At 40.3% G+C, this 24,518-nt stretch overlaps 1 protein-coding gene across 1 annotated transcript in view; it reads right to left on the reverse strand.

The window, feature by feature from the left end:
* Positions 1-21,229, reverse strand: part of LOC118363123 (cholecystokinin receptor-like) — a 39,045-nt gene extending 17,816 nt beyond the window's left edge. Inside the window, exons 1-2 of the mRNA XM_035743827.2 lie at positions 20,959-21,229; positions 7,429-7,677 (exon numbers count right to left, since the gene is read on the reverse strand). Coding sequence (XP_035599720.1) covers positions 7,429-7,677; positions 20,959-21,130 — 421 coding nt within the window. The 5' untranslated portion in view covers positions 21,131-21,229. The remainder of the gene's footprint in view (positions 1-7,428; positions 7,678-20,958) is intronic.
* Between the last annotated feature and the right edge of the window lie 3,289 nt (positions 21,230-24,518).

The raw sequence follows: 24,518 nt of genomic DNA on the forward strand, positions 1-24,518 counted from the left end.
TGGCTCTCCTGTGAAGTAATGATGCGCGAAATATGCCTAGTTGTCACGTCTTCTAGGACTAGTGGGTGCGGAGTCAGGCGCAGAGAGCAGAGGTTTTAGGATAATCGTAATATTTATTCCGGTACAAAATGGTCACGCCAAAAGCCAGGCGCATACAAAAGACCGGCCCAAACACAGGACCACAACAGTCCGGAAAAAATCAAGCAAAAGGCACAACCACAAAACAAACAGAGGAACAGGTGCAACCAATAAGACAAAACTAACAGAAAAGGAAAAGGGGATCGGTGGCAGCTAGTTAGACCGGTGACGATGACCGCCGAGCGCCGCCCGAACAGGAAGAGGAGCCACCTTCGGTGGGAGTCGTGACACTAGTCACAAATTCTCTAAAACTACGTTGGAAGTGGCTTACGGTAGAGAAATTAACATTCAATTCCCTGCCAATAGCTCTGGTGGACATTCCTGCCGTCAGCATGCCAATTGCACACTCCCTCAAAACTTTAGACATCTGTAGCATTGTGTTGTGTGACAATACTGCATATTTTACAGTGGCCTTTTATTGTATCCAGCACTAGGTGCATCTATGTAATGATCATGCACTTTCTTGACATGCCACACCTTGTCAGGTGGATGGATTATCTTGGCAAAGGAGAAATCCTCCCTAACATAAACTCAGTATAAAAGAAACATCCCTTTTTCAGGATCCTGTCCTTCATTGTAAGGGTTTAAACACTGTTGTCCATGCTTGTTCAATGAACCATGAACAATTCATGAACATGCACCTGTGGAACGGTCATGAAGACACTAACAGCTTACAGATGGTAGGAAATTAAGGTCACAGTTATGAAAACTACTGTACTATGAGACACTAAAGAGGCCTTTCTACGGACTCTGAAAAACCCCAAAAGAAAGATCCCCAGGGTCCCTGCTCATCTGCGTGAATGTGCCTTAGGCATGCTGCAAGGAGGCATGAGGACTGCAAATGTGGCCAAGGCAATAAATTGCAATGTCTGTACTGTGAGACGCCTACGACAGCGCTACAGGGAGACAGGATGAACAGCTGATCATCCACGCAGTGGCAGACCAGGTGTAACAACACCTGCACAGAATCGGTACATCTGAACATCACACCTGCGGGACAGGTACAGGATGGCAACAAATGCCCGAATTACACCAGGAACACACAATCCCTCCATCAGTGCTCAGACTGTTCGCAATAGGCTGAGAGAGGCTGGACTGAAGGCTTGTAGGCTTGCTGTAAGGCAGGTCCTCAGCAGACATCATCGGCAACAACGTTGACTATAGACACAAACCCACCCTCGCTGGCAAAAGTGCTTTTCACTGACGAGTCGCGGTTCTGTCTCACCAGGGGTGATGGTCAGATTTGCGTTTATCGTCGAATAAATGAGCATTACACCGAGGCCTGTACTCTGGACTCTGGCCTGTACAAATCCACCAGCCATATTGCTCGTTCTGTGCGTGATTTCATGCAAGACAGGAATGTCAGTGTTCTGCCATGGCCAGAGAAGAGCCCGGATCTCAATCACATTGAGCACATCTGGGAACTGTTGGATCGGAGGGTGAGGGCTAGGGCCATTCCCCCCCAGAAATGTCTGGCAACTTGCAGGTGCCTTGGTGGAAGAGTGGGGTAACATCTCACAGCAAGAAGAGGCTAATCTGGTGCAGTCCATGAGTAGGAGATGCACTGCAGTACTTAATGTAGCTGGTGGCCACACCAGATACTGACTGTTACTTTTGATTTTGACTCCCCCTTTGTTCAGGGACACATTATTCCATTTATGTTAGTCACATGTCTGTGGAACTTGTTCAGTTTATGTCTCGGTTGTTGAATCTTGTTATGGTACACATGTTAAGTTTGCTGAAAATAAACACAGTTGACAGTGAGAGGACACTTATTTTATTGCTGAGTTAGATGAAATTACATTTGTGTACAACATTTTAGAGAAATACACTTTTTGTGCATATGGAACATTTCAGGAATCTTTTATTTCAGCTCATTAAACATGGAACCAACACTTTATATGTTGCGTTTATTTTTTGTTCAGTGTACATAGTAATAATAACACAACAGATACAGATTACACACAATCAGGGTAAAGATAGGTGAGATCGAAATGGATTCTCTTACGTACATCATGTCTGGAACCAACGGTCTTCAACTCTCCACAACAAGGGATTTCAGCAGTCCAAGTAGAATTCTTGCAAGATCCCCTTACGGGGTGGCCTTGAATTGGTTTGTAGTTCATAAATTGATAGCTACCGAGTGGCTGGTCGCCATCCAAAACAAGAGAGGTCCTTGTGTATTCTCATTGTTTTTGATGTCTTGCGTGAATGTGTTAATTTGATGCTCCTCTAAACTAGGTAGCATATCAATCACAAGCGATTTAATGTTATATTTTCATCATCATTCCGAACATTGGCTAAGCTGGAGACTGACAGACAGACCAAAGTGGTAGTATTCTTTTTTCAGGAACTCTGGCTAGTGGCTACAATATGGCAGAAACTATAAGAGGCATGTTTTTGCTCCAATGCGATGTTAAGGGACTGTGTCCTGCTTGTTCAACTGCAATATCCATTACAACAGACAGAGGTTGTATAGCCTTCGGGACGGCAGGTGACAGAAAACTCTGTATTCACAGCCACGGCATTCAGTTTTCCCCTCACAATTCAGACCACTCCCAGACAGTCCGAGCTAAATTCTTTCTTGACAAATTGCTCTTTGCTAAGAAGCTATTTTTGTTCATTTTAATTGGAAACAATTACATTAAGATACTTCTTCATTCTTACCCAGAAATGATTTGATATTGAGATAAAAATGGCTCCTTGGACCCTTAACCTTTTCAAGCGTACGGTCACATATTTGTGATATTTTTTGATTGGTCCCTGCAGTGTACCATCGCAAATATGTGATTGGAACAGAAGTAACAGAACGTCTACATATAACAAACACATTTAAATGGCGTTGTTGTCTGAAAAGCATCTAAACAATGTTACTTACTGATGGAAAATAAAGGTTTTCACAACTTTATTCCTCAATTTTTATTGTAAGTTCAAACTTTAGCATCCAAGCATCACACGGAACACATCCACAGCCAAACTCATTCCATAAACCAGTCTAAAAAACAAGTTGCGCTGACAAAAAAACAAAACATACATTTGCAACCTAACAGCTAGACTTGTTTACAATGTTTATTTTTATTTTACCTTTATTTAACCAGGCAAGTCAGTTAAGAACACATTCTTATGTTCAATGACGGCCTGGGAACAGTGGGTTAACTGCCTGTTCAGGGGCAGAACGACAGATTTGTACCTTGTCAGCTCGGGGGTTTGAACTCGCAACCTTCCGGTTACTAGTCCAACGCTCTAACCACTAGGCTACGCTGCCGCCCCGAATGTACCACATCTCTGTCGAGCACAAGGGAGAAATGTAATATTATAGAGGTACGTGTCAGCTAAGCTAACAGCGGCCAAAATTTTCATGATTGCAGACATGTTTGTTTATGTTTGACCAATGAAAACTCCCTAACCCCAAAATGCAATTGACTATAAAACACAAATTAACAAAGTCAAAGATGGCTGCACCCATTGACTGCATAAGATTAATTTAGTTTGGCCACTTTTCAGCATAGTACAAATCTTCAATGTGCTTGTTACAGTAAATACAAGAACCGGGGCACATGACTTGACAAGTCGTTTATAGTTTCTAACAAATCACAAAGCAAATGAATGTTTTCACCTCACAGATTATCACCTCAAATACAAGCCTACTGCCTAGCCTAGCTGTAGTGCGAAAGCTAAATGGGGTTGCCAGATTTGGGTGAAACCATTTTTAGGGCAGTTTGTAGTTAGTAATACTTTAAGTTAATACAAATGTAACCATGTTTTGGAAGGAGATCGATAACTGGCCTACCCACATAACATTCAGCCCATAGATGACGCCAAAATATAAATCTAGATAATCCTGTCTAGCTCCATAGATAACTCATTATATCTACAACCTTGCCTCACTCATGCCAAAGTCCCCGCACTCAGACAGGCTAACACCAAAGCCTCTTTCAGATAATAACATAATATAGATTATAATAATAAGAGATTTATCAATAATAATATAGATACTCACTGCTACTACCATATGCAGAAGGGATAAGGGATTGAATGGTTATGTAAAGCCTAATATTAAGAGGAAAATGTGGTCTTGATGCAGTGAGGGGTGCAGAGAATAATGGCAAATGCAACATACCTGGTATCGCGTGCAAGAAGAACTCACATTGTAAGGGCTGTTATTCAAGAGGTTAACAACACACTTCATCAATATATACAGGACATCTATATAATGTACATCATCTACCTTTAGCCAGTCATTGGGACTGATGGTACGACTCTATGTGCAGGCATTAATGGGCAATTTTGCTTGCTGTGCCTAGGCACAAAATCAATGTCTGCAGAAAGAAAGTCATAATAGCCCTGTGCATTGATTGCTTTTGGCTGATGAAACTTTTGCCCATTGATTTTTCTTGTCTGCTTCAGTGAAATACACTTTTTGAGTGATGTTGAGTGATGTTGAGTGATGTTTCTAACTGCATAATATGAATAAGGCAGATCACACAAATAGATACAGTTGAAGTCGGAAGTTTACATACACCTTAGTCAAATACATTTAAACTCAGTGTTTCACAATTCCTGACATTTAATCCTAGCAAAAATTCCCTGTTTTAGGTCAGCTAGGATCACCACTTAATTTAAGAATGTGAAATGTCAGAATAATAGTTGAGAGAATTATTTATTTCAGCTTTTATTTCTTTCATCACATTCACAGTGGGTCAGAAGATTACATACACTCAATTAGTATTTGGCAACATTGCCTTTAAATTATTTAACTTGGGTCAAACTTTTTGGGTAGCCTTCCACAAGCTTCTCACAATAGGTTGGGGACAACTTTGGCCCATTCCTCCTGACAGAGCTGGTGTAACTGAGTCAGGTTTGTAGGCCTCCTTGCTCGCGCACACTTTTTCTGCTTTTTCTGCAGTTCTGCTCACAAATGTTCTATGGGAATGAGGTCAGGGCTTTGTGATGGCCACTCCAATATACCTTGACTTTGTTGTCCTTAAGCCATTTTGCAACAAGTTTGGAAGAATGCTTGGGGTCATTGTCCATTTGGAAGACCCATTTGCGACCAAGTTTTAACATCCTGACTGATATCTTGAGATGTTCCTTTAATACAGCCACGTCATTTTACTCCCTCATGATTGACATATATGTGCACCAGTCCCTCAATCAGTAAATCACCCCCCAAACATGATGCTGCCACCCCCGTGCTTCATGTTTGGGATGGTGTTCTTTGGCTTGCAAGCCTCCCCCTTTCTCCTCCAAACATAACAATTATCATTATGGCTATTTTTGTTCCATCAGACCAGAGGTAATTTCTCCAAAAAGTATGATCTTTGTCCCCATGTGCAGTTTCAATCAATAGTCTGGCCTTTTAATGGCGGTTTTGGAGCAGTGGCTTCTTCCTTGCTGAGCGGCCTTTCAGTTTATGTTGATATAAGACTCTTTTTATCTTGGATATAGATACCTTTGTTCCTGTTTCCTCCAGCATCTTCACAAGGTCCTTTGCTATAGTTCTGGGATTGATTTGCACTTTTCGCAAAGTACATTCATCTCCAGGAGACAGAACGCGTCTCTTTCCTGAGTGGTGTGATGGCTGCGTGGTCCCATGGTGTTTATACTTGTGTACATTTGTTTGTACAGATGAACGTGGTACCTTCAGGCGGAAATGGCTCACAAGCATGAACCAGATTTGTGGAGGTCTACATTTTTTTTTCTGAGGTCTTGGCAAATTTCTTATGATTTTCCCATGATGTCAAGCAAAGAGGCACTGCGTTTGAAGGTAGGCCTTGAAATACATCCACAGGTACACTTCCAATTTACTCAAATGACATAAATTAGCCTATTAGAAGCTTCTAAAGCCATGACATCATTTTCTGGAATTTTCCAAACTGTTTAAAGGCACAGTCAACTCAGTGTGTGTAAACTTCTGACCCACTGGAATTGTGATACAGTGATTTATATGTGTATAAATCTGCCTGTAAACAATTGTTGGAAAAATTACTTGTGTCATGCACAAAGTAGATGTCCTAACCAACTTGCCAAAACAATAGTTTATTAACAAGGAATGTGTGGAGTGTTGAAAAACAAGTTTACATTTTTGTGAATTTTATTGTACCTTTATTTATCTAGGCAAGTCAGTTATGAACAAATTCTTATTTTCAATGATGGCCTCGGAACAGTGGTTTAACTGCCTGTTCAGGGGTAAAACGACAGATTTGTGCCTTGTCAGCTCGAGGATTTGAACTTGAACTTGATTGTTTGAAGAAATGACAGTCTCTCTCAGAATGAATTTCTACGACAACACACATTCATGCTACACAAACATCGCAACTGCTGCTACCAGACTCTTATTATGATTGCTAAATTATTCACAATTAAATACTTGCCCCCCAATCCCCCCTTCCCCAAAACACATGTTGGACTGTAAAATGTGTCGTCCTGTACTATACATTTAAAAAAATATTTTACGGAGTCATTTACTTCATGTTCGTATTATTATATATTTTTAATTTCTTATTGTTGTTGCATTGTCAGGAAGGAATCTGCAAATAAGCATTTTCTTGGACAGTGCATAGCATGTTTATCCCTTACATGACAAATAAAATGTGAAATTTGAAACTTCCTCTCTCTCTCTCTTTCTCTCGTTCTCTCTCACATTCTCTCTCTCGTGTTCTCTCTCTCGTGTTCTCTCTCTCTCGTTCTCTGTCTGCCCCTCTCCCCCCTCTCTCTCACTCTCACTCCCTCTTACTCACTCTCCTCTCTTTTTTCTCTCTCTGACTCAGGGAGGCATTGTGGTCAATTGGGCTCAGCCTGATGAAAGGCCAGCTCATCAGTAAGTCACACTCCTGCGGACATATGACAGTCCAACTGGCTCTGGCATGATGGGTTGTGTCCGCCCTGACCTCAGCATAAATGAGCTACATTTAATTCCCCTTTGGCTGTTGTTACGACTCCAAAACAGGATGTCACTAGGAAGAGACTTCTCAAACCACTGTTTAAAGATGATTGACTCCAGAACCTAATTATGCTCTGATATCTAGTAAGAATACTGAAAATATGTAATGCATTGCTTTCAGATCTATGTGACAGTTCCAGGCCAGTAATATCCAGCCTGTCTACAAAGCTGTTATTGCACCAAATCTCATAATGCCTGGATAAGTGTTGCCCATGTCAGTAACTACACCAATATAATATTGCAATCTGATGCTCGACTGCAATGTAGATTACATGCTATTCAATCATTGGTGAATTTGTGCAGTGCAACTGCTTTGCAGACCGTCTGGAACACAGCCACAATCTTACCCATGAAGTAGGTGACCGTTTTACACATGGCGGCTCCAAAGATGAAGTCCTCCAGCATGTTGGGGATGAGTGTGAAGGGCATGCAGAAGACAGCCATCATCAGGTCACTGACCGCCAGCGAAAGCAGGAAGGAGTTGGTGACCGTGCGCATGCGCTTGTTGACCGTCAGGACCACAATGATCAGAAGGTTGCCAAAGACGCTGAGCAGGAAGATGAGAGAGTAAAGCAGGATCCGCACCGAGTCCATATCTGAGAGAGAGAGAGAGAGAGGGAGAGAGAGAGAGAGAGAAGACAATGATCACATATTAAAACATATCAGTATTATTTAATTGTATACGGAGCATAATCACAACACACCATAGTTGGAATATATTCTACATTCTATACATCTAGACAATCTGCTGGTCTGCAACTGAGTATCTATGACTGCAAGGACAGAGAGCTCCAAGGATGCCAGTGAAGTCGATGCTAGTCATTACACTGTCACGGACCCTGTGCTTGAAGCTGACAGCATGTGACGGGACAAGGTCACCATTGACTATCTGCTGAGCTGAGTGATTACAAGAGTAATGTCACCCCCAAAGTCAAGGGTTAATGTCTGCAGGATGCATACTCATAATTCAAATACTTATTGTTTGACAATGACTTATAGTTTATAAAGCATACGAATGAGCTTGTTGAGAAACTTAGATTTAAAGTGGCCGTTTTATACAGAAACATATCTTGTTTCTCTCTAGTCAACAGGAAGCAGATTGTGCAATCAACCTTTAGTGCATTCAGAAAGTATTCAGCCCCTTTCACTTTTCCACATTTTGTTCCGTTATTTAAAAAATTCTCATCAATCTACACACAATAACCCATAATGACAAAGTGAAAACATTTTTTTTTAAAAGCTCAGGTGCATCTTGTTTCCATTGATCATCCTTGAGATGTTTCTATAACTTGATTGGATTACACCTGTGGTAAATTCAATTGTTTGGACATTATTTGAAAAAGCACAACCCTGTCTATATATGGTCCCACAGTTGACAGTGAATGTCAGACTAATAACCAAGCCAAGAGGTCGAAGGAATTGTTCGTAGAGCTCTGAGACAGGATTGCGTCGAGGCACAGTTCTGGGGAACAGTACCAAAACATTTCTGCAGCATTGAAGGTCCCCAAGAACACAGTGGCCTCCATTATTCTTAAGTGGAAGAAGTTTGGAACCACCAAGACTCGTCCTAGAGCTGGCCGCCCGGGCCAAACTGAGCAATCGGGAGAGAAGACCCTTTGTGAATTATTTTTAAAATGATTTATTTATTTAAGGGTTGGAGAAGGGCCAGGAACCCGAAGGTCACTCTCACAGAGCTCCAAAATTCCTCTATGGCGATGGGAGAACCTTCCAGAAGGACAACCATCTCTGCAGCACTCCACCAATCAGGCCTTTATGTGTGGCGCAGCAGGCCCTGCATCTCAGTGCAAGAGACCTCACTACAGTCCCTGGTTCGAATCCAGGCTGCATCACATCCGGCCGTGATTGGGAGCGCTGGACGCAGAATTGGCCCAGCGTCGTCCGTGTTTGGCTGGGGTAGGTTGTCATTGTAAATATAATTTGTTCTTAACTGACTTGCCTAGTTATATAAAGGTTCAATTTAAAAAAAGATATGCATATATAGGGTCGAGTGGCCAGATGGAAGCCACTTCCGGAGAAGCATGGGGGTGGCAGAATCATGCTGTGGGGAGGTTTTTCAGCGTCAGGGACTGGGAGACTAGTCAGGATCGAGGGAAAGATGAACGCAGCAAAGTACAGAGAGATCCTTGATGAAAAGCTGTATCCAGAGTGCTCAGGACCTCAGAGTGGGGCAAAGGTTCACCTTCCAACAGGATAATGTCCCTAAGCACACAGACAAGACAACACAGGAGTGGCTTCGGGACAAGTCTATGAATGTCCTTGAATGGCCCAGCCAGTCTTGAACCCGATCTAACATCTCTGGACAGACCTGAAAATAGCTGTGCAGCGACGCTCCCCATCCAACTTGACAATGCTTGAGAGGAACTACAGAGAAGAATAGGAAAAACTCCACAAATACAGGCGTGCCAAGCTTGTAGCGCCATACCTGTAATTGCTGCCAAAGGTGCTCCAACAAAGTACTGAGTAAAGTGTCTGAATACTTATTTAAATGTGATATTTCTCTTTTTTATTATGCGATTTTGTGTGTAGATTGTTGAGAAGCGGGGGGGGGGGGAAACAATTGAATCCATTTTAAAATAAGGCTGTAACGTAACAAAATACTTTCCGCACGCACTGTATACCTGCTCTTGATTATTGTTATACAATTTAGTAAAGTGCAGCTGCCTCTACTCCTAAACCTTTGGATGCTGTTTTTCAGGGCACAATTCATTTTATCAAAGGAGACAGTTTGTTACTCATCAATTTATTCTTTACAAAAAGTTTGGCTGGACTGCTTTGAAATCATAGATCACATTATTATGCACTGTTTGTTTACAAAGCCACAAACTTCCGACTTACGTAACATTACCGTTAAGATTTAAAATTAAAATGCATTGGTTAACTCTGGAGACTCCATTGGTGGCTAGAAAGCTAGGTAAATCAGACTATAGTTTCCTAGCACCTTAGGTGTGGGATGAATAAATAAATAAACAAGTAACCTATCAGACTGGTCTGTGGCTGTGATGGGGGGAGCCACAGGGTTAATAGAACCGGTGTGTGGAAATGAAGGGTTACACCGTTACAGAATTGCTGCGTTAGTGCTGCCGCAGTTAATCAGTCTCTACCTGCTCCCCGTTGCTCTGGTGCCACGCCAGTAAGGCTTTCAGCACGGGCACTACACTCTCTCAACAATCAATAGACTTCTTTGCTAAAATCAAAGCTCCTCGACCATAATGCTCACAACAAATCGAAATGCCCCACTTGTGCTTGGAAATACCAATGCTGCCCCGCTTTGCAATTCTGTTCATAAGAAAGTCTTGGGGAAAAGTAGCAGGCAGCCTACACTAGTAGTGGTTTCAGTTTCTGTCCATATATCTTCAATGGTCATCAAGGCAAAGGATGGCTACTTTGAAGAATCTAAAATAAAAATATTTTTTTTATTTTTTAAACATTTTTTTGGTTACTACATGATTGTATTTGCATTATTTCATAGTTTTGATGTCTTCACTATTATTCTGTAATGTAGAAAATAGTAAGAATGAAAATATGATGAAATGAAACTTGATTGAATAGGTTTGTCAACTTTTGACTGGTACTGCATATACTTATATCTACAGCCAGCCAGCCTGACAGCTCGCCAATAACAACATTTGACAATTAAGTTAATTGATAAAGTATTAAAAAATGTGCTGTAGCTTAACACACCGAAGAAAAAACAACTATCTTTATAGTCTACTTTTTAACAAGATAAGTTAGAATAACCAACAGTATTCAAGTGAATTGGTGTTCGAGCGATGCAAACCCTAGAGGGGCCAAGACTAACCCAAACATTTTTTGCTGTCTTATTGCTGGCACTTTTAAAATGTCTGCTTGTTGTGCACCATGCCAAAAATGCATACAATTACCCATGATGCTTGCTAAACACACAAAGAAAACCTGGCTACTCTAATATGAACTGAGCTGAATCTAGATACATTTTAAAAGGTCAAATAATGCAAAGTAATCTACACTTGACCGGTCCTGTTTAACGCAGTAGATAAGAGCGTGGAGCTAGCAATGACATAAGCACGTGTTTTATTCCTGATGGGGCCACATGTACTGAAATGCATTGTTGTACACTGCTGTAGGTTGCTTTGAATAAAAGCATCTGCTAAATGGTAGATATTATTATATGATGTACACTAGGCTGTACTGTATATCCAAACAATAGAAACAAAACCTTATCGATAACAGTGCATTCGGAAAGTATTCAGAGCCCGATCTAAATTCTCTGGACAGACCTGGAAATAGCTGTGCAGCGACGCTCCCCATTCAACCAACAGAGCTTGAGAGGAACTACAGAGAAGAATGGGAGAAACTCCACACATACAGGTGTGCCAAGCTTGTAGCGTCATAGCCAAGAAGACACGAGGCTGCCATCTATACCAAAGCTGCCTTATTTGAATACTTGTTTTCTAAAAACCTGTATTTGCTTTGTAATTATGGGGTATTATGTGTATTTTTTCCCATCCATTTTAGAATGAGGCTGAAACGTAATAAAATGTGGAAAAAGTCAAGTGGTCTGAATACTTTCAGAATGCATTGTATATTTGTAACGTAAACAGATCATGGTTATTTAATGTACGGAACAAATCCTGACTTCCAGTGCAGTAAAAATAAACATTTTCTGTGTTTTATTTATATTTCCACACTATGAGGTTGGAATAATACTGTGAAATTGAGAAAATTATCATAATGCACTTTTAGTGTAAAAGCTTTTTGAAAAGACAGCCTGAAAATGTCTGCTTGTTTTCCTGGTTGGGTTTTTTGGACTGCCTGGTGACATCAGCAAGTGGTATAAGTTAATTTACCAAAAACAAAGAGAGGTTTGTAAAAGTTAGTTTTCATGTTATACTTCCCTCCTATTAGGCTCTTCCAATTAGGCCCCTCTCTCAGACCACTCCCAGACAGTCCTAGCAACATTTTTGCTTGAGAAATTACATTTTTACTGAGAAACTATTCTTTTTGGGGCTATTTTAATTTAACACAATCAAAGTAAGGTACTTACAGTTGGTGTCGGAAATGTACATACACATAGGTTTGAATCATTAAAACTTGTTTTTCAACCACTCCACACATTTCTTGTTAACAAACTATAGTTTTGGCAAGTTGGTTAGGACATCTACTTCGTGCGTGACAAAAGTAATTTTCCAACAATTGTTTACAGACAAATTATTTCACTTATAATTCACTATATCACAGAAGTTGGGTCAGAAGTTTACATACACTAAGTTAACTGTGCATTTAAACAGCTTGGAAAATTCCAGTAAATGATGTCATGGCTTTACAAGCTTCTGATAGGCTAATTGACATCATTTGAGTCAATTGGAAGTGTACCTGTGGATGTATTTCAAAGCCTACCATCAACCTCAGTGCCTCTTTGCTTGACATCATGGGAAAATCCAAATAAATCAGCGAAGACCTCAGAAAAATGATTGTAGACCTCCACAAGCCTGGTTCATCCTTGTGAGCAATTTCCAAACGCCTGAAGGTACCACGTTCATCTGTACAAACAATAGTACGCAAGTATTAACACCATGGGACCACACAGCCGTTATACCGCTCAGGAAGGAGACCCAGTCTGTCACTTTGGCGAGAAAAGTGCAAATCAATCCCAGAACAGGGATTGAACCTTGTGAAGATACTGGAGGAAACAGGTACAAAAGTATCTATATCCACAGTAAAACAAAGTCCTATATCGACATAAACTGAAAGGCCGCTCAGCAAGGAAGAAGCCACTGTTGCAAAACCGCCATAAAAAAGCCAGACTACGGTTTGCAACTGCACATGGGGACAAAGATCATACTTTTTAGAGAAATTGCCTCTGGTCTGATGAAACAAAAATAGAATTGTTTGGCCATAATGACCATCGTTATGTTTGGAGGAAAAAGGGGGAGACTTGCAACCTGAAGAACACCATCCCAACAGTGAAGAATGGGGGTGGCAGCATCATGTTGTGGGGATGCTTTGCTGCAGGAGGGACTGGTGCACTTCACAAAATAGATGGCATCAGGAGGGAAATTATGTGGATATATTGAAGCAACATCTCAAGATATCAGTCAGGAAGTTAAAGCTTGGTCGCAAATGGGTCTTCCAAGTGGACAATAACCCCAAGCATACTTCCAAAGTTGTGGCAAAATGGCTTAGGGACAACAATGTCAAGGTGTTGGAATGGCCATCATAAAGCCCTGACCTCAATCCTATAGAAATTTTGTGGGCAGAACTGAAAAAGCATGTTCAAGCAAGGAGGCCTACAAACCTGACTCAGTTACACCAGCTCTGTCAGGAGGAATGGGCCAAAATACACACAACTTATTGTGGGAAGCTTGTGGAAGGCTATCTGAAACATTTGACCCAGGTTAAACTATTTAAAGGTAATGCTACCAAATACTAATTGAGTGTATGTACACTTCTGACCCACTTGGAAAGTGATGAAAGAAATAAAAGCTGAAATAAATCACTCTACTATTATTATTACATTTTTAATATGAAGTGGTGATCCTAGCTGACCAAAGACAGGGAATTTTTACTAGGATGAAATGTTAGGAATTGTGAAAAACTGATCAGTGACCTGGCAGTGTGGTGCCAGGACAACCACCTCTCCTTCAATGTCAGCAAGACAAAGGAGCTGATCGTGGACAACAGGAAACGGAGCGCCCTGCATGACCCCATCCAAAGGGCTGTAGTGGAGCAGGTCGAGAGCTTCAAATTCCTCTGTGTCCAAATCATTTTTATTTTATTTGACCTTTATTTAAACTAGGCAAGTCAGTTAAGAACAAATTCTTATTTTCAATGACGGCCTAGGAACAGTGGGTTAACTGCCTGTTCAGGGGCAGAATGATAGATTTGTACCTTGTCAGCTCAGGGATATGAACTTGCAACCTTTCAGTTACTAGTCCAACACTCTAACCACTAGGCTACCCTGCCACCCCATCATTAAGATATTATCATGGTCCACACACACCAACACAGTCATGAAGAAGGCATGGCAATGCCTCTTCCCCCTAAGAAGGCTGAAAAGATGATTCATGGGTCCTCAAAAGGTTATACAGCCACACCATTGAGAGCATCTTGACTGGCTGAATCACTGGTTGGTATGGCAACTGCTTGACATCTGACCGAAAGGCTTTACAGAGGGTTTTGCGCATGGACCTTTTTACCAGGCGGTGTGAGAGGAAGGCCCCAAAAATTGTCAGACTCCAGCCACTCATGTCATAAACTGTTCTGATCTGCTGTCACACGGCAAGCGGTACCGATGCACCACTTATTTTCCCCAGTGTATTTATCCCTGTGTTTCCTGTCTCTCTGTGCCAGTTAGTCTTGTATGTTTTCAAGTCAACCAGTGTTTTTCCTGTTCTCATGCTTTTTGCATTCTCCTTTTTCTAGTCCTCCCAGTTTTGACCCTTGCCTGTTTCTGGACTTTGTACCTGCCTTGATCACGAGCCTGTCTGCCACTCTGTACCTCCTGGACTCTGATCTAGTTTTGACCTTTTTGTCTGTCCACGACCATTCTCTTGCCTACCCCTTTGGATTAATAAACACTGTAAGACTCCAACCATCTGCATCCTGTGTCTGCATTTGGGTCTCGCCTTGTTCCTTGATAGTATGAACATACAGTATCTACCTCAGTTAGCTAGTACCCTTGCACATTGACTCAGTACTGGTACCTTGTGTATATAGCCAAGTTATTGTTACTCAGTTTGCATTTATTCCTTGTGTTATTATTTTTCTATTTCTCTTTTTTTCCTCTCCGCATGGTTGGGAAGGGACCATAAGTAAACCTTTAACAGTTAGTCTACACCTCTTGTTTATGAAGCATGTGAAAAATGAAATATATTTTTTATTTGAGATCGGATTTAATTATTGGGAGCTGTTGTATGAAGGAGATGTGAGAGGAGGATTTAGTCAGTTATCAAATTCCCCAATCACATTAAATCTATCAGGCGAAAACCATGATCATCTATGCTCACTGGATACCTGAAACTCACTTGGTCCCAGCATTTCTAAGCCACCTCCAGTAAGAGAGCAAGTGGCGTCTGTATCACTTGATTGATACATAAAGCGCCTGATACAAGGTCTTCTAGGCATTATTATGGTGCAGTACAACGCTGCTCTCTCTCCTCTCTCTTCCCCCATATATGGTGCCCGAGGGGGACTTGAATAAATGTTGACAGTATCATATCAGCTTCATGACACATTATTTTCTAAACCATGCAGAAGGACAGTGTCAGCTCCGAAAATGACTCCCTTTCCCTTTCAATTATATCAATGGAAATCCATGTAATCTCCTTATCTGTGCATTAGATCAGTGGCCGGAGTCATATGAAGTGTCTCAGAGGCGCAGCCCTCCCTTGTCCATGTTAAACTCATTCATTGTGATTGAAAATTCAAAACTGAGCCTAACTGACCCAGTTGCCTGTTTAGAGTAAAGACATGCATCTGATTCATTGTTCCCTATAGCAATCGAGTGGCTTCTTTCTATCACCAAAATGCTGTAAGAGGAACATAACGCTTCTGACAGCCTTTATGATATCAAAAATGACAACTGTAATGATAGTGACACTGACAGCTAAACTCGATGATTGTGATGGAAGCAAGATTATTTTCGTTTTGTGTGTTATATATATATATATATATATATATATATATATATATATATATATTCGTTTTATTTATATTAGTTCAACAGTTTTTATTTTACATTTAGTTTAGTTTCAGTTAGTTTTCAGATGCATTTGACTAGTTTTATAAAAATATCTATATTTCATTTTTAGATGATTTAGTTCTCTCAGCTGTTCTGGTCACATTGTTACGACGTTGTAGCAGCATGTGAGTCATACCCATGCACATGTGCAGATACTCTGTGTGACTGTGTGAAAGCAAAGTCTTGCATTGTGCTCATTTCAACGGCTGCATTCGAGCGGATCTCTTTTGTCAAGTTGGGGACCATCATCGGTCACCGCTTTTCATTGTGTGTTGAATTCTGGGGATGAAAACTGTCAGACTTGATTAGTAATAAAAATGGATTGGATTTACAGTATATAGCGCTTTTCTACCAACTGAGGTACTCAAAGAGTTTACATAGTAAGGGGTAAACTCACCTCATCCACCACCAATGTGCAGCACCCACCTCTGTGATGTACGCCATTAATTTTTGTGCCAGAACGCTCACCACACATCAGCTATCAGGTGGAGAGGTGAGGAGTGATATATGCATTGTAGGAATGAGGGGGGTGATTAGATGGCCATGATGGAATTGGACAAGGTTGGGAATTTAGCCATGACACTGGGGTTAAAACCTGTACTCTTACGATAAGTGCCATGGGATTTTTAATGGCCACAGAGAGTCAGGACACCCGTTTAACATCCCATCTGAAAGACGGCACCTGACGCAGGGCAATGTCCCCTTGCACCTACATGTCAACTGCATGAACTTTACAAGAATCCTGTAATCAAAGTACATTACGTTTTGACTGCAGTGGACTGCAAGCTTCTGCAGTTGCCCTTCACCAACTTCATCCTGCAGCCTTTGCATGCATTGTGGGAGTATCTATTGTCAACAAATCATTAGGGTGTTTTGTTTGACTAACCCAAACGTGACCAAAGACATGACTCAAACAGGAACCAATTTGCCAAGGTGTATATGTACAACAGTGGATATACAAATAAATTTGATATTTGAGGCTCTCACTAAGTGATTGTATAATATTATATTATGATTTTAGTTTGTGAGTGTGTGATATGAGGCATAGATACATGTTAATTTCGACATTGTAAAGAAAACATTTTATAAATAATGGCAACACGGCCATGTTAATCTGAGCCCTGCTGTTGGAAAACCACATTAGTGTCCGACTTTCGCCTGTCACAGATGCACCTCCTCCGACTTCATTCCTCAACTTTCATCTACAGTCACTTTCTTTAGCCTTACCCCTCAAACACTCCCAATAACTGCGGTGCTGCTTGTGGCAATGTCATTGCGCCGAGTCTACCTTAAAATCAGGGTTAATCAAATCAGGGGTCGCAACACCATGTGGAGTCGCCTGATTTGAAAATTGGTTCCCAAGTGAAAATGTGTGCTTGGTTCATAGAACCAGGGTTACATCAGTAACCTCTGGTTGCCACAGTAACCTCTGGTTGCAGTTGTAATAGCCTAATAAACTGTATGCTTTCCCAAGTAGTTGTGGGAAGACCACACACAATATCATCACGTGACACAAAGTTTACTTCGATATGGTGGTTATTATATCAATATTTACACATAAAGGAGTTTCCACAGCCAATTTGTGCATTGTTAATTGTACAGACACAAAAAATCCCACCATTTCAAATTAACAAATTATCTGTCGGCATTTATAAAATTGTTCTGAAACTTCATGTTTCTATCACAGCTGTCATGATTTTAGTTGATACTGCATAAAATTACTTGCATTAAAACTGTGGATGGAAATGTGGTTAGTAATGTTATTTTCTACACAGGATCACACATCATGATTTTTTGAACTTCCCAATACCTTTCTGATGCATTTCAGTCACTTCAAACCATACTGTCTTCAGATTGAAATACTGTCAAAAATACCGTCAGACTGATATTATACATGACGGTGTCGCATTGTTTTTTAAAAAATAAACTGAACATAACTCATGATGGTCTTTATTTTTGTTAGTTTTGGAGTCAAAAATAATATTTTCATTATAGTTTTAGTTTTTTAAACAGGTTTGTTAAAAGTACACTCTTAGAAGTAAAGTTGCCTGGAAGAATATTTTGTGTTGCCACACTGGCGGAACCTTTCCAGTTGAAAAAAGTTTCTTGAGGAACCCCTCTGAGAAGGGTATTTGAGGAAACCCTGTGTAAAGGTTCAAACCGGAACCTTTTGTGATGGAGGAGTTCAATGTTGAACCGTTTTAATATAGAGGATGTGGCTTTAAGATAGTTATTTTTGGTTCCCTGTTAGCGTAAATGTAATTTATGTTAAATGTGTACACTGCAACAACAAAATAATCGTTGAATATTTATGCAATTATTCAAATATAATATTAACATTGCTGATTACATCCAGTAATAAAGTGGTAACTAAACCAACTTTGGGATTTTCATAGGCTCCTGAGGAACTCAGAAACCTCTTTTAGCTTCATTGACGCTACAAAACTGTCAGTGTTCAACCTTGATGACAATATAACAGAAAAGATTTACATGAATGATGTTTACTCTAACGGTTGGCACAAAAAAAATATATATTAAAGCAACGCCCCTAATAAGCCAAGCCTCCACTCCATGGTTCTTCCAGGGACCTGTTGCTACATTGAACCATTAGGTTCCTCCAAGAAACCCTCAACCAACCGAGGGTGCAAATATGAAACATTGAATAGCAATTGTTCCTTGAGGAACTCCAGGGGTTCCTTGATAATCTCAAGTTCCTCAAGTCACTTCTTATTCTAAGAGAGTAGATTCAGCTAAATTACTTTGTGATGAGCAGCACTGCTGATATTGAGATGAGCGAGATGCAAGACTTCGCTCTCACACAGCCACACACAGTATCTCCACATGTGCATGGGTTCACTTCAGTTACGTGTTTTTATTTCAGTTTACTGAATTCCACACAAGGACATGGGGGGGATATATATATATATATATATATATATATATATATATATATATATATATATATATATACAATGTGATTAGGGAGTTAAACCATGTGTGTGGGGAACAAGACAAAACAAATAAAAAATAAAAAAATGGCGCGGCGATGGCTAGAAGGCCAGTGACGTCGACCGCCGAATGCCGCCCGAACAAGGAGAGGAGCCGACTTTGGTGGAACTCGTGACACTGTCTCAGAGACAGCCAAGTCAGCTAAAATCCTTTTAGCCATGGAGTCTGCAGATGAAGTCTACATTAGGTATGTCAGGGCTGTATGTGTGTGTGCGCGCGCGCGCGCGCTTGTTTCCGTACGTGTGAATAAATGTGTATTTAATTGAATAATATAATTTGAATGTGTTGAGATCGATGTGGTTGGGGTATCAATAGAAAACAGTTTGAGATTCTTTAACGTAGCCACCCTTTGCAGTAATGAAAGCTCTTGGTGTTCTCTCTACCAAATTCATGAGGTAGTCACCTGGAATGCATTTCAATCAAACAAGTGTGCCTTGTTAAAAGTTAATTTGTGGAATTTCTTTCTTTCCTAATGTGTTTGAGCCAATCAGTTGTGTTGTGACAAGGTAGGGGTGGTATACAGAAGATGGACCTATTTGGTAAAACACCAAGTACATATTATGGTAAAAATAGAGAGAAGAGAAATGACAGTCCATCATTACTTTAAAATCAATGTCAGTCAATGTAGAACATTTCTTCAAGTGAAGCTGCAAAAACCAGCAAGCACTATGATGAAACTGGCTCTCATGAAGACAGCCACAGGGAAGGAAGACCCAGAGTTACCTCAGCTGCAGAGTACAAGTTCTATAGAGTTACCAGCCTCAGAAATTGTAGCCCAAACAAATGTTTCACAGAGTTCAAGTAACAGACACATCTCAACATCAACTGTTCAGAGGAGACTGTGTGAATCAGGCCTTCATGGTCGAATTGCTGCAAAGAAACAACTACTACAGGAGTAGGTGAATGGATGATCTCCACATGTTTGGTTCCCACCGTGAAGCAAGGTGGAGGAGGTGTGATGGTGCTTTGCTGGTGACACTGTCTACAATTTTTTTTAGAATTCAAGGCACAGTTAACCAGCATGGCTACGACATCATTCTGCAGCGATACGCCATCCCATCTGGTTTGCATTTAGTGGGACTATAATTTTTTTTCATCACACCTCCAGGAAGGACCGTGATGGAGTGCTACATCATATGACCTAGCCTCCACAATCACCCGACCTCAACCAAATTAAGATGGTTTGGGATGAGTTGGACCGCAGAGTGAATGAAAAGCAGCCAACAAGTGCTCAGCATATGTGGGAACTCCTTCAAGACTGATGGAAGAGCATTCCAGAGGAATCTGGTTGAGAGAATGCCAAGAGTGTGCAAAGCTGTCATCAAGGCAAAGGATGGCCACTTTGAATAATCTCAAATATAAAATATATTTTTACTTGTTTAACCCTTTTTTGGTTATTACATGATTACATATGTGTTACTTCATAGTTTTGATTTATTCACTATCATTCTACAATGTAGAAAGTAGTAAACATTTTGGAAAACCCTTGAATGAGTAGGCGTGTCCAAGCTTTTGACTAGTACTGTATATAAACAGTTTTTTTGTGCTAGTTACCCCACTTGCGTAAGTGAATAACTAGATTTGTGTGGTGCTGACTGGTAAAACACTTCAGGAGGGTGTCACCTGTGCTAGCAAGGTAGAGCACCTGAGTTTGTGCAAGGCATGCCCCAAATCGGGAGGAAGTGGTAATCTCTAGGCAAGCAAAATTATGTCGTTTACATATGCAAGGTAATTTTGTTTTCCAAAATTGTATTTATTTAATTAAAATAAGATACCAGGACTTTAGCTTTTAAGAGTCAATTAACACACTAATCTTCAGGGGGCATTTTGCAATATATCTAAATCTTACCAAACATAACTTTATTTCCATCAGAAAATATACATTTCCCTTAAGGTGAATATACATTTCCTCCAGGTTACCCTATTGTTCAATGTGGTGTAAACAACCTGTATTTCTCACTTAATTAAATCCTATGCTGCTGTGACAAACGATGCCAATCGCAACCCATCATATCATTTAATGTAGGAATTAATCTCATGTAATTAATTTAATGATAGGAAAAGGTTTCAAGAACCTCAAAAGAACTGAGATTGTTATAGAGAATATTTAGAAATCTTCCAGTATTACCTTTTTGACGCACCGATGGGGCTTTTGTGATGATAGACACATTGCTACAGGTGGTATTGGTAACTTCCTTGCTCATATTTCCAGATGCATGCACGGATGAGTTGCTCTGCAGGCGTGGCAGACAGTCCAGGAATGTTGACAAAGAAGTGTCATTAGAAGTTTGTAAAGCCATGTTTTTTCTCTGTTCTTCAAACTATTACAATTAATCAAATCAATATATTTTCATCCTTATCAGTTGTATCTCTATGAAATAATTATACAGTTGTGGAGAGCATCATAAAAAAGCCCATGGTAGCAAATCTGGTCCAGAGGATTATTTCCAATTTACACTCCTGTCGTTTTGACATTAAATTGTTCTGTCGTATATGTCAATCCACTGACAGTCCGCAGAAAGATGCAGATTCGTGTGTAGAGTCAACGAGAGCACACTGGCATCATTGTTGCGCGGAGACTGGAGAGATTTTCTGGCATGTAGAGAGAATGCATCACTTTATAAACACACGTTGGGGAGGGGTGTTTGGGATGAGGGGAAATGCAGTTACTTAACTGCAGCACAGTAGTATATACTGTAGCTTGACACTGCCTCCCAGTGGAAGATATAACACCTTAGCCCAGTGGTCACCAACCTTTTCTCAACATCACTTCTGAGTCCAAAAGCAAGCCATCTTCCATTAAGATATTTCTTTAAAAAACGTAAAAACAGTTAAGTAGCAATGTGTCATGCCCTGGTCTAAGTATTTTGTGTTTTTCTTCATCTATTGGGTCAGGCCAGGGTGTGGCATGGAGTTTTTGTATTGTGGTGTGTTTTGTCTTGGGGTTTTGGTGTGTATGTATTTGGGATTGTAGCTAGTGGGGTTATCTAGCAAAGTCTATGGCTGTCTGGAGTGGTTCTCAATCAGAGGCAGGTGCTTATCGTTGTCTCTGATTGAGAACCATATTTAGGCAGCCATATTCTTTGAGTTTGTCGTGGGTGATTGTCCTTAGTGTCTTGATGTCCTTATGCTGTGTTAGTTGACACCAGTTTAGGCTGTTTCGGTTTTCATTTCGTTTATTTGTTTTGTATTGATTCGTGTTACGTTTGTTTTATTAAACATGGATCGCAATATACACGCTGCAGTTTGGTCCGACTCTCCTTCACCATTAGAAAACCATTACACAATGAGGTTTGTGCAGTAGGCTATAGGCACAATAGATTTCCATGGCATATTGCCTATGCTTAAATTGCCCTGCCAAATAATATTTCAAAATTGGAGGTATATGATCACACTGATAATAGATAATTTGTTGTATTTCTTGTGAGGCACAGCTGAGTGAGTATAATAATGAGCTTTTTAAATGTTACTGGACTGATGGTCTGCATCTGATTGTCAGTCTGAGGGGAAGGAGGGAGCAGTGGTGAGGCTGCCACTCATCCAACTCAATATCTCTCTGCTCTCCCTACCTTTGTTGAGAAAAGGGGACACAGTCTTCCAGCTGAAGGCAAAACTCAAGCTGCACTGCATTAATTATGCCTCATGCACCAAATCATATTGTTCCTCCTATAAACAGAGACAGGGAAATATTCCTTGATATTAAAAAAGACACAAGCCGCTAATAATAATAATGCAAGCTTATCTAAGCACTTTTCTATACTCATTCACTGCAGCTGCAGTGCTGGTTGTAACGTGAGTGGAAGTAGGTAGATTGCGCATTTTATGGCTTATAAAAGTGTTGAACAAATTGTTGACAGTGCTGAATAACAACTTAAACATTAACTTACATAAACAGCAGCTTTTTGCTGTCTCTCTCTAGTCATGGTTTTAAAAGTTTAGAAATATTACAGTATCGAGGCTTCTTTTTAATCTGCCGTACGGTAGCAGAGAGAATAGTCTATGACTAGGGTGGCTGGAGTCTTTTACAATTGTGACTCACCACTTGGATTCGGTCTCATGTACTAAAATGTGAAATTGTGTTTTTTTTATACATTGGATAAAAGTAGAGACTCAGAGCTACAAAATGGTATATCATACACTGCATTTGAGGAACAATATGAAAAGTAATTTTGCTTTGAAACATGATCAACCTGTAAACTCACTTTTGAGAAAATCGCATTTGAATGTTTTGGTATCTAGTGAAGAGCTCTTCTTTGTCTACAACTATTCAGTATCGTTCACACCCTCTTAAGCTTTAGGCCCACCCATCTCATTTCGCTCTTGGAGTGCACACTTGATGCTCTGACCGATGATTTGTTTACCTTTGGATAACAAGAAAACAGCCTAATCAGCTTTGCTGGCAACAATTACGTCTTTTTTCAGACGTTTACTGACACCAACCATATTCAAGGGGTGTTGTACACACGTCACGTAACGTTAGCTAACGAGCTAGCCAGCTAACGTTATGGTAGGTATTTACAACTTTGAGGCACAGATGAGGATTTTGTTCTTGTTACGGTTTTTCAGCGTATTACTGAATTCCCTGAATTCCTATTGGACCTCGTAGTCATGGCAGGTAATATCCTACTTTTTAGTGACTTCAATATTCACATGGAAAAGTCCATAGACTCACTTCAAAAGGCTTTCAAAGCCATTATCAACTCAGTAGGTTTTGTCCAACCTGTCTCCGGACCTACTTATTGCCACAATCATACTCTGGATCTAGTTTTGTCCAGTGGAATAAATATTGTGGATCTAAAGGTTTTTCCTCCTGGACTATCGGACCACCATCTTTAACGTCTGCAATAGCAACCAATAATCTGCTCAGTCCCCAAGCAAGGATTATCAAAAGCCGCACTATCTCAGACAACCCATAGATTCCTAGATTCCCTTTCAGACTCCCTCCACCTCCAAGGGCTGTGAGAGAAATTACAAGAATATGTTATAATACTGATATTGCATCAAATGGTTGTTTTGTGCATCATGATGGCATGATGGAATCCATAATACCCTGGATGTAGTCGCACCTCTGAAAACCAAAAAAACTTTGTCAATAGAAATATGCTCCCTGGTATACAGAAAATTGGAACGGAAGTGGCGTTCCACCAAATTGGAAGTCTTCCGACTAGTTTGGAAAGACAGCAACGTACAGTATCGCTGCTGCTTTTCCAGCCAATCAAAAATGTATCTTTTACTGTCGCAAAGATACTTCTTCGAAAAAAAGAGATAATTATCATTAGAAATAAAATGATGGAATCCTCTTTGAATATTCGTATTTCTCAAACTCAGTTGTCCTGAGTCTGCACAGAACTGCCAGGACCTAGGATCAATTGAGACACAAGTTTTTTTCACCTCTCATCACATTCACAAAAATAACAATGGCCTCTAAACCTTCCAGCTGTCTATTCCAACAAAACTACTGAAAGAGCTATTACCTAAGCTGACTAAAATTGGCAGTAATAAATCCTCTCCTTAAATGTATAAAAACAATCAGCCTGTATCGAATCTCCCATTCCTCTCAAAATTGTTTGAAAAAGCTGTTGTGCAGCAACTCACTGCCTTCCTGAAGACAAATAATGTATCCAAAAGTGTTAGACCCCCTCAAAGTATAGAGACTGCACTCGTGAAGTTGGTAAATTACATTTTAAT

The sequence above is a fragment of the Oncorhynchus keta genome, chromosome 30 (genome assembly GCF_023373465.1).
Source record: "Oncorhynchus keta strain PuntledgeMale-10-30-2019 chromosome 30, Oket_V2, whole genome shotgun sequence".
Taxonomy (NCBI): domain Eukaryota; kingdom Metazoa; phylum Chordata; class Actinopteri; order Salmoniformes; family Salmonidae; genus Oncorhynchus; species Oncorhynchus keta.